The sequence below is a fragment of the Elaeis guineensis genome, chromosome 7 (genome assembly GCF_000442705.2).
Source record: "Elaeis guineensis isolate ETL-2024a chromosome 7, EG11, whole genome shotgun sequence".
NCBI classification, from domain to species: Eukaryota; Viridiplantae; Streptophyta; class Magnoliopsida; order Arecales; family Arecaceae; genus Elaeis; species Elaeis guineensis.
This window is the reverse complement of record NC_025999.2, coordinates 2,859,747-2,871,725: the sequence shown is the minus strand read 5'-3', so window position 1 is coordinate 2,871,725 and position 11,979 is coordinate 2,859,747. Positions and strand designations below refer to the sequence as shown.

The 11,979-nt window shown below is 38.3% G+C and overlaps 1 protein-coding gene across 1 annotated transcript in view; it reads right to left on the bottom strand.

Moving 5' to 3' along the window:
- The window catches only part of LOC105049327 (KH domain-containing protein HEN4), a 12,446-nt gene extending 766 nt beyond the window's left edge, over positions 1 to 11,680 (bottom strand). Inside the window, 7 exon segments of the mRNA XM_010928950.4 lie at positions 244 to 382; positions 457 to 527; positions 1,565 to 1,933; positions 7,545 to 7,636; positions 7,639 to 7,795; positions 7,909 to 8,343; positions 10,828 to 11,680. Coding sequence (XP_010927252.2) covers positions 244 to 382; positions 457 to 527; positions 1,565 to 1,933; positions 7,545 to 7,636; positions 7,639 to 7,795; positions 7,909 to 8,343; positions 10,828 to 11,514 — 1,950 coding nt within the window. The 5' untranslated portion in view covers positions 11,515 to 11,680.
- Positions 11,681 to 11,979: the final 299 nt, after the last annotated feature.

Below are 11,979 nucleotides of genomic sequence, written 5' to 3'. Positions count from 1 at the left end.
ATAGGTAGATCTACAGCAAATTTTACATGAAGTAGCAATTTCATTTCATCTTCTTTCTAAACCATTTCTATGATTATTTCTGTATTGAAATCAGAGTCCTAAACAGCATTGGTTAACTGGCTTATACCATAAGCATATGATAGAAAAAGGGAACATAACCAAATGGCAGTATGATGAAAGAATTGAAAATGATTGTTTCAAAAAGTTTGATAAATCAGTCAAATTATGAAAAGAAACTCATACCTGTCTAATCTCAGCAAGGTTGCTGTTGTTCTCTCCGTAAACATATGTCAGATCCTTTTGAGGAATAATATGTTCAACCTTTCTGCTTGTTTCTAGAGGTTCAACTGTATTGCTTGTCGCTACAGGTGTCTGACCTCCACTACACACCAATATTTTAAATATAAGAAAGTGAACGTGCATTGTGAGATTTTCAGATCGAGAAATCAACCATACCTTCCCATCCCTCCACTTCTGAAACCAGTTCCCACATCGGGAGTACCTCTTGGGGTTTTAGTGCTCATTACCTGCAGAGCATAAAACACCTCAGTTGCATATTTCAATGAATGCTTCAGACTCCAAAACCATCAAACCCGCAACCTATAGTGGACAAGTAAGGAGGAGATCTAGAAACCACTACACATTTCACAAAATTAATTTATTGACATATATCACACAATAGAAAGACAAAGAGGAAGGGGGAATAGGATGCACTCGAGCGCATTAGGCTCCAATTGCATCATAATGGAAATCAATGATGCACCTCTCAATGAAAATTAACAATGTTGATCATGATGTATGATGCACAAATGCCTCGAGACTAAAAAATATTAATTTTAGATGTCTCTTGTCTATGCATCAAGTGAACATAAAATAAATGGCAGCAACATATCAAGTGAGCTGAAGTATATTATAGATTATATTGTTTGCAAATCCAAATCATTGATCTTGATCTAAATACTTTAAAACATATACAGATCAAATTTCAGCCGATTTGGATACTTCTGGGCTATAGATTGAATGAAAATACAATTAAAATTGTTCATTTTTTAATCCACTCAATGCATGGGTGAAAGATCTCAAAACTGAATGATTTTTTGTTTCAAGGAATTAGATAATGAATGCATATCACGTTGTCAGGGATAAGCATATTTAGCAATGCAAGTTTTGTTGTTTCCTTTTAGATGGCAATGTTTTAACATTAAAATAGCTACTGAGGTCAACTAGAGCACACAGCCACAGGAAAAGAACTATTCATTATAAGAAACATTAGTACAAACACAACTTCAAGTGCAAAACTTCACCACTGACAAAACTTGAGGTCTCACATGGCCTCACATCCAAACATTTGGCAAAATCATATCATTATTTAGAGCACCAATGTAGTTCCATTATGGGATTTACTAAACGATTTGCAATCATACCATTAATACTTTATGGCCATAACTCTACAGAATCATGTTCTTACCAACCCAACAAAACAGCAAATCTTTGTCTTGTTTAGCAGGCTTTAAATACTATGAACCACTCTACTCTTTACACCACTAAAATCAACTAGGCTTACCTCAGGAGCCCATAACCTTGGTGAAGGATGATCAACAGCCGGACGAGGTCCTGTAGTGTCAGGGCCATAAGACATGGGAATGCGATCAACCGCAAGACGATCAACACCATGCGAGAGAGGAGGCGGCCGATCTTGGATTTTGGAGAGACCGATAGAAGCATCAGCACCGTGAAATACTCCAACTGCAGAGTAACGTCCAGGAGGGGTTGGCTCATGTATTGGTCTCGGGAAAGGAGGGATTTCAGATGCTGCAGATGTATACTGAGTCATGCCAGCACTTGGAAAAGTTTTCATTGGAAAGATTGTCTCTCGAATCCTGCTCGTGATATGAAGCAATGCATCCTGAACAGATTGAAAACTCCCAGTCACCTGCCAACAGGGGAAAAAATTACTTCCTAAATATTTTATATAGCTGTTTGCAATGTTTACCAACTATTTTGTAACCCCAGGAGCTAGGGCTCATTGTGTGCATTCAATTTCCAGAGAACCATCTAGAATACATGGCTAACAGTTCATCATTGAAGCTGAATCACACTTTGAAAGGGCAACATATTAGACATTGCAACTTTATCATAATATGTTGCAATGAGTCTCTTTCACCTTTTACCTAAATAACATCAAACAATATTCTTATGATACTTGTTACAGCCAAGAAACAAGAGTTGATCACAAGGATCAACCATGAAAATATACCAACGAGGCAAAGGAGTATTGCCATAGGCCGGACATTATATAGTCGTCAGTATGCACCTAAAAGTAAAATTGGCTCAAATACTATTTTACCATCTCGAGCCAAACAAACTCATCACAATTGCTTCATCAAATGTTGGAAGACATGCTAGTTCCCAACAAATTTACAATTTGTTTCTCGCTCGGCAAGATGGTTTTCTGACATTTAAGGGATTGAATCTAAATAAAACAAATAAAAAGAAACAATTGCAGGACATCCAACAGGTCCAGATAATTAAATTATTGAGCACTAGAGTACAATATAAAAAACACAGCCTGAAATAATTTTGGAGCTCAATGTTCAGATAATTACAAATTAATCTCACCTTAGGTTCCGACTGCTTATTCATTTGCCTATTCAAAGATCACAACTCAAGTAGCACAAATATGGCATCAAGCAAATTATATTACTCTTAGAAAGCAAAGATTTTTCATAAACACTTTTCATTAAATCCAATTTGGCATCGAATCATCTTGCAATTGACCAAAGAAGAAAAAAAGTTGCATCATTTCCAATACCAGCATCTCAATGCCACTTGTGCAAATCCAGCCCTTACAATTGATTCTTACACTCCTATGCCATATTGCAGCATAGAAGCTAAATAAACTGACCACAAACTTCCAATCTAAAGAACTCATCTTATCTAAAAATGGAGGTCTGACAACAAGGTTCTTATTGGCGTATCTGTTTTTCCTAATTGATCTGCACTCTAGGCATAGAGACAAGTGAGAAGCATGCAAAAATACCGTTACCAAACTCATCTGCAGATATGAACCTCCAAAAACAATAAGTGTGGTATGTAATAATAAAGTGCACTTCAAAAGCATGTATTGGTTCTCTTTTTTGTCAGAAATAATAGGGCGATACTGCTGAACAAGTGAGAAAAATAACGACATGGAAGAATGACAATTTAATGCCAAACAACTTAGAGATCATAAAAAGAACAGGTCACCATTTTGTAATTCTTTCCAATGATTAAATGTAATCACACAAAACCTATGCTTACACAATATGTCACTGAGAAAGAGGCTGTGCAGTATCCTGTTCAAGAACTTTCAGAGGACGAACAGACTTAATTCTATATTGAAAGTTGACTTGTTGTATCCTCACAAAATAGCATATGACCATCAACTATTCAATATGGAACAGGTTACAATTTTGTTAATCTTTCCAATGATTGAATGTAATCATAAAAAACCTTGGCTTACACAATATGTCACCGAGAAAAAGGTTGGAAAGTATCCCGTGCAAGAACTTTCAGAGGGATGAAAGAACTTAATTCCATATTGAATAATTTGAGTTGTTGTATCCTTATAAAATAGTATAGGACCAGCATAGATGTGAGAACCAGCCCAAATTGGACCAACCCAGACCAAAGTCAGCAAGCACAACAGACTCCAGCCCAAATCAAAAAGATAATGGGGAATGGGATCGTGATTGGAACAAGGGAACCGCAATCGCGATCCCTGTCCGACCCCCTGCCGTTGAGATAAGGCCACGTAACCGTGGCCGATGCAAGTGCTGCAAGTTGGTGGGAACAGCCGGTGGCGTTGGGGGCCGCTGCAACCAACAAACGGCTGGTGTGAGGCCAGCCTCATCCCTTTCAAACCCCCTTCTATTTTAACCCCCCTCTCCCTGTGATCAAGCCACCACCAAAGCCCCTACCACCTCCCTCTCCCTCCTTTCTCGCCTATGGTAGCTGCTGTGCTGCCATAACCAAGCATCATTACCCCGAAAACCCCCTTTCTCTCTAATTTTCCCTATTTCCACCTTTCGAGAGTTATTGGGCTTTTTTGTCGTCGGAAACTGACACTGTCAACTGCAACTTGCTGCCATGGCCACTCGCCGGTGAGTCTTCCTCCTCCCCTTGTTCTTTCATGGCTAAGAATCCTGCCTCCAAGGCAACAAGGGATGATGCACCTTCCCTCTTCCCTCTCCTATTTCTGGTCGGACCACTAGTATAAGCCACAGATGCCCTAGCTACACCACCACCATCCGGCCACCCTAGCCGCACCACCATTGGACCACCCTCCTTACTCTCTATTTTTCATTTTAAGGCCAGGGGTTTCTTGTTTAAGAATCCCCCCCCCCCCGATTGCCATGAGAAAAATAGAGAGAGATAGAGAGAGAGGGGGGAAATGAAGAGAAACCTGACGTAAACTCACCTCTCAAATTAGGACACCAATTCAATTAGTTTCTAGATTGATTTATTGATGACTGATTCTAGCCACCTAGATCAGGCCTGTAATCAAGCTTCGATCGAGGCCCAGACCGAGAGTCTCTCTCTTCGCCCTAATCATTTTCTTGAATTGAAGGCTAACAATACTGTAAATTACTTGTATTGGAACCTTCAATGCAAGAGGAGCACCGAGCCTAGGGATGGACCGTGAATCAAAGATTGTGATTGTTGGATCTGATTTGTTTAGGACTGTAAATTTTCTTTATTCTCTGGATTTTTCTTGATGCATATCATATATTTCAGATAGAAATTCGTAAAAAAAATATATATATATTTAAAATTAGAAAAATATCTATATTATGCATGCTTTCATGAAAACATAATTCAAAGTTTATGGATCAAGCATAAGGTGTCTAACATGATTATTGCAAACTGCAAAATTTGAAATAAGTTAATTTCTTTGTTTTAATATTGTATGACATTTGGAAAGAAATTATATGTTCACCTTTAAATGAATTTTTGAATAAAAACTGTCTGTTGCTTTTTTTGGAAATGAAATGTGATACTTTGAATTTAAAATTATTATGAAAACGACTATGATTATATTATGAATATTAGTTAAAAAACTCTCTAGTTAAACTATAATCTGAGTCTAGCCAATGGAACTAATCATTAGCCACACGTTAAAAATTAGTTTCGACTTAACTAGTTGGAGTTGATCATCGGTAAAGCTAGTCCTCTTGGGCCTAACCATCTAGGGATGATCGTCAGCACAAGCTAGGGATGGCAGTCAGACGGATTTTTCTAGGTATCAGATCCGTCCCAAATCCTAATAAGACCCGTTTAGCATACCCTATTAGGGTTTGAGATGGATTTTGGATTTAAAACTAAAATCCGTTCAGGTTTGGGATGGATTTGAGATTTATCCCTCGGGTATCCGCTCTCCGAATCCGCTTATATATAAATATATAGCCTTAACCCTAACCAGCGTCTTAAGCTTTTCTATTGGCCGTGCAAAGCTTGCCACCCGATTGAGACTCTTGAGGATGGTAAAAAAAATAATGAGAAAATCGGGGGAAAACAAAGAAAATATCAAGGAAAACAAAGGAAAATAGAAAAAAAATCGAAAGATAAGACCTTTTCCTACATGGATTGATCAATTTTTTTTCCTTTCTTGTTTTTGGTCATTTCATTCTCTTTCTCTAGAGATCCATGGGAAAGGAGAGCACTTGAGGGAGATGGGAGGGGTTTCTTCAGTTCCAAGCTTCCCACCTGATTGAGACCCCTGAGGACGGAAAAAACAGAGGAAAAATCGAGGGGGCAAAGAGAAAATCAAGAAAAATAAAGGAAAAGCAGAAAAAATTGAAAGATAAGACTTTTCCCACATAGATTGATTATTTTTTCTTTTTCGCTTCTTTTCTTTTCATTTCGTTCTCTTTCTTCAGAGATTTGTGGGAAAGGAGAGTACTTGAGGGAGATCGGAGGGATTTTGTGGGAGTTATGGCAGTGTGAGTTGGTCCCTTGAGGTTTTAAGAGCTTAATCTTGGTAAGAAGCTTGATATTTTTAGGGTTAGGGGAATTTTGATCCAAAGGATCCTGCTTTGGCTGCAAAATTTTTAATTTATGGAGTTATGTCGCATGGGTTCAGGTACCCGACAAGTATACTAATTTTAAATGGGACGGGTTTGGGATTTGTGATGGGTTTTATAATCGGGTTTGGGACAGGTTCGGGTAGTTAGATTTTAAACGGGTTCGGATATGGGTAGAACAAAATTTGCGGATACCCTACCCATTGCCATCCCTAGTACACGCTGATGCATTACATATTTATTTGCAGCACTAGTCTCTTGGCTTTATCATGAGGCTAATCATGACCGTGTGAATGAGTGCTAATTTCCTTCTGCGCATTGCCAATAGGGTTGATCACCGATATATACTGAAGGATCGCATGTTTTGTATTCAGAAACTAGTCTCTTTTAAACCTTGTCATGGGACTGATCATAACCGTAGTCACCAAAGACTAAGAGAGGATTTTTTGTGTTTTACTATTATGCATAGTATGTTAATACATGTATCTTATTATTGTCAAATTACTATGGTTAAAAAAAATTTATCTTATGTTTGATTCTTCAGAGATATTGAAACTTATTGAGCATGTAAAGCTTACTAATTTTTCTATTCTTTTTTAGATCCAAAAGAGCATATGGGTCTTGAGATTGAGAAGTGAGGAGCGTAGAACTTTAGATGCAATTTGCTTAGTTTTATCATTGAGTAAAATTTGATTTAGACCTTATGTCACTCATCCTTATTAGTTTTTGTGAACTATTTTTATTGAATAAATGTATTAGAGAAATTGCTCTATCACAACTCGAGTTGGAATGATGTGAATATGTGTGAATAAAAAGACAGACCTTGCATATCCTGTGAGGTTAAACCCTAGGGATGTGCAGCCTTCTATCGCATGCCCAACTCGGACTGTCGGGCTAGGACCTGACAATAGACCTCCTAAAAAATGACAAGCCTTAATCACAACATACCTAATTTATCACTATCTCAAGCATCAGAGTGAACTGACCAATCTAGTCATAACCTTGCTTAAAATAATGTGAGCTAAACAATTAATTCAAACTATCACTGCACAAAAAAAAAAAAAAAAAAGCAAAATGATGACTAATTAATGCAGGCGATCAATCACCCAATATGACCACTTGAAGAAATAGGAAGTTCAAGGAAAATCTTAGAACATCCATTTGAAAAATTATATCAGGTGAATCATATAACTCAAAAAAAAAAAAAAGAACATAGGAGCAATGAAAAATTAATATCATCAAATTGCTCAAAAGTTTACATTATCTCTGCTCAAAAATTAATTCAAATAATTATCATTGCACAAAGCAAAAAAAAGTGAGTACTGCAGACAGCCAGTCAACCAACATTGACCGCTTGAAGAAATAAAAAGTGAAATGGAAGGCTGAAAACATTAATTTGAAAATGTATATCAGGTGAATAATCATATAAACCCCAAAAAGTAATGCATAGGAAATTAATAGCATCAAATAACTGCTTCATACCTGGACAAGCTCATCATTTGGTTGAGCACATTTTGGAACTTGTTCCTTTAAAAAAATCCGGATACTGGCCCCAGTAGCCCTTCTCATTTCGCAATAATGGTGCCACCTTTTCCCAACAGACAACCAATCTGCTGTGCAGGAACTAGAAGCCTTGCAGAAATGGCAGAGCTTTTATCAAATCCTGCCTCTGCAAGTCTAGAATGGACACGAAGGACAGCATCTTGTGCTGGAGAATGTCTTAATTCTGAAGTCTGCACTACTCATAACCAAAACCAACATCAGAAAAGCCTCAAATTTTTCAATAAAATGGGTAATTGAACTTCAATTTCTAAGCCAATTATTAATGTTTTGATTTTGCACATACCTCACGTGCAGATATCACAATAACCTTTTCATCTGAATCTGGAATGGGGTCAACAATCTTGATTGTTGCACCAGTTTCACTTTGCAAGCCCCGAATAATTACACCAGCTTTCCCAATGATGCTACCAACTTTGTCATTGGAGCATAATATTCTGAACATAACATCCTCTTCTAGAACCTTTCTATGTCCAGGCACAAAATTGTCCATTCCTGGATTTGATGAATATCCTCTGGAATGATAATCTGGGACATGCTGATTAGGCAATAAGCTTCTTTGAGCATAAGGATCCATCATTGTAGGGGGACCAGCTCCATGACTGGTTGGTCCAAATGGCTTCGGAATGGTAAAGTTAGTTGACTCTGTTCTAGGGTTATCCTGCAGACACCTCGAAACAGATAGCAGTGCTTTCTTTACAGCAGAGAAACTCCCAGATATCTACCAAAAAAGTTTTGTACGAAGTCAGTATCACTTCAACAGCGTGAAATCAAATTAGCAAATGACATTATTCAGTTGTTGATGGCATTAGCATTAAAAACCTTGAAATAAGCAATGATAAGATCACATGGTACCCATAACTAAAAGGTTTTGTAATTCAGGCAAAAGAAATAATTCCCATCACCAAGGCCTTTCCATCATTTTGTGATTGTTTCTGTCAATTCAAACATTTTTTTGTTGAATACGAGCTTTTCATCTAGATGTTCAAAATGGTTCCTTAAGTCCATCGTGAATAGCAAAGCTTAACTCTTCATTGTACTTCAACACAGTCTCTTAGCTCAGTTAAAAAAAGAACCAGCCACTTGCAGTCCAATATAAAACTTATAGAATGGCTTTAGCTTATATTCTTTCTCCCCATAGAATCACCAATATACCTATAAAGCATGAGGCTCTCATTATTTTGTGTTATAATAGTGACCATGACACAACAGAAAAGGAAGGGAAAAGATATGCCTATTGTGTTGTTGATCAATGGAAGAAAAGCACAAAAATTCAAAATCTCCCAATTCTAAAGCTAAGAAAAAAATATCAATTGGCAAGCACTTTTGGGAAGAAAAATTAACATTGATTGGCATTGAATCAACCCAATCTAATCAAATGTCAGCTAACTAAACAAAATCCCTCTTCTACCTCTCGATCCCCTTCTACCAAACCTATCTCTTTCTTTGATCATCACAGCAGATCATGCAAGCACAGCTACGTAACTTTTATATATATATAAAGCAATTTTAAAAAAAAAGGGGCAAAATTCCCAATCTAATGCAAGGGATTTTCTATTGTAAATTGAATGCTATAGAGAATGGAAGGAAAGAAAAGTTGTGGGTTTGGGGGTGCATTGGTCGAAGGTAAAGACAGTACCAAGGCCTGGAAAAGATTTCATGACTGATTGAACTGGTTTTAATTTCTCTTAGAAATAATTTCTCGAGCAAAAGAACCATCTTCAGATTTTTGGGGCCACACATAGTACATCTGATACACCCAAGACGCTCCATTGACTCTCTCTGTAGTGAGGAGACTGCAGAAACAAAGTGGCATGTACATTGATCTCAGGAGGGCTTTGTTTGAGAAGCAGGTATAAAAAGAGAAAGGCAGAGGAACAGGAAATGGGGGAGAAAGATGCACATTGGTCAAATAGGAAAAATTAATTCAAAAAAGTAGTTTTTTTTCTATATATTTGAAAGATGGAGAATGAGTCAGTCTCGCTTCCATTCAAAGAACGACACAGATGACAGCACGATCCACCAGTTTGAGAGCCTATGCATGGATCATGGTAATGTATTTCCTTCCTATTACGAATGATGAAATAGGTTATGCCATCAAACATTTAATTTAACTTCATATAATCCAAATAAGTGCAATAGCATTGTTTATTCAAACCTATACAACTGAACCATATTAAAATTAGCACAGAAAGAAGAATGTCCAACCAGTTCTCAGACAAGGGCTTGAGCCCAAAACCAGCTTTTTCCAGATAAAGCTGAGCTGATTGGATAAAATTGAGGTAGAAACAAGAAATTTCAATGCTACATATTGCTTTTGAATTTCATCTGCACTTCATCTTGCTTGCACAATTATGGCTGGAATACCATTGTCAAGGCTCTCTGCTTGCTAACAAATAGGTTTATTTCAGTTTATGGGGTTCTTTCATTTCCATATTTGACACCTTTCTAGACAGCCATGTCCCACTTATGATTCTCATATTATTATGATGAATTGTTACCATTCTGCTAGTTATCAGCGAAACAATATCACTAACGAAGCTCCATCATCAATTAATTATCAGAAAATTCAGGCAGATCGAAGAGCTTTTCTATATTTAAGGATGACCTTGAAGTTTGCAAATGGCAGAAGAAAAGAATATAAATAATAAATAAATATTACGTTATTAGCTCTTTTCCACTATTGGATATGAGATTGATACTTCCTCTTAACCTAATGGTGGTTATGGGTGATTATACAACATTTAAGGTACCACGATCCAGATGAATTTCTTGCAAGATTCACTGAAAGGATTGGAATGCCTAAGAACTTCCATTTGGTTCTTTTATTTGAGACGGTTCTTGTCCATTAGATGAATGAAAAGAGAATTACATAGTAAAAAGTTCGAAGTCAGCTATCTCTATAACACTTCAAAGGGAAAAAAAAACACTACATCAATCACGGTTGAGAAATGAGACATATAAATTATATAAGAAGCAGACAGGAACCTTAACTGAATAGCAATGAAAACATAGCACTATGAAAACCACATCTTTATTACTTTTCCATGCTGCGATGCCTAATAAAATTCCAATGCGATCGAGAGATTGTGAATAGTCATAATTATCAGGTTGACGGAAGCATATCCACGTCATGCATGCATATTCAGAACATGCAAAAACCAGAAACGAATAAAAAAATGGATAAAGATCGTTGACAGCTTACATGGATCAGCTCGTCCCCAGCAACAGCACACAGTGGCACCTGATCCTTCCCAAAAATTCTAATCTGAGCTCCGCTCTCTTGTCTGATTTTCTCAACGATCTTTCCTCCTTTCCCAAGAATACACCCCACTTGGCTGCTGGGCGCCAGAAGCTTGCACACCACCTGCCCCTGTATCTCCTTCTCCTCCCCTCCTCCTTCTCCTCCTCCTCCTCCATTTCCTTCCCCAACCCTCTCACTCTCTACCCTAAGCATCCTCTCGAAAACCCTAACAAGGGCCCGCTGGGCCGGGGAGGGATCGTCCTCAGCCGCCTCGCCAACGTTCCCTCCGCCATCCTCCCGCCGCTTCTTCGGCGGCGCCTCGGCGATGATGGTAATGACGCGGTCCTCGGAGCCCGGGACGGGGTCCTCGATTCGGATCTTAGCGCCGGTCTCCTCGCGGAACTGACGGACGATGGAACCGCCCTTGCCGATGACCCCGCCGGTCCGATCGGCGGGACAGAGGATGCGGAAGAGGGTTTCGTTGGGGGAGGACTTCAGCCGCGGCGAGAGGGCCCGGAAGGGGGCAGCGGGCGAGTGCGGGGGGCGGCGCTTGGAGGCCGCGGCGGCGGAGGAAGGGGAGGGGAAGGGGCTGTTGGGGTCGCTGGAGGAGACCTCGAGGGGCCGCTTCACGGCGGAAGACGCCTCCATTGCGCGCGCGCGAGCGCTCTCGCCCTCTATCTCTCTCGCTCGCCAGCGTCTAGAACCCTTCCGCCTCTGAAATGTGGGGCAATTAGCTTATATGGAGAAACTTCTCTGTACTATTGGTTGTGTTTAGGGGTCTTCTGCAAGAAACCAGGCGTCTGCTTTGTAGGGCAGAAACCGGATCAGATAAAGCATATTATTCATACTCATATTTATCTTATTGGCGAATGCAAATAAAGGTGCAGATATTATTTGAATATAAAAATTTATATTTATATTTAATTTAAATAGATACAGGTGTAATTTAAATATTAAAAATATAAATATAATTATAAATATAAATTAGATAATTAAATTTTATAATTATAAAATTAAAAATATTATTAAATAAAAGATAAATCAAATTAATAGCATGTCTATACAATTATATATTTTTAAAAAATTGATAAATATTATATAAAATTATATGAG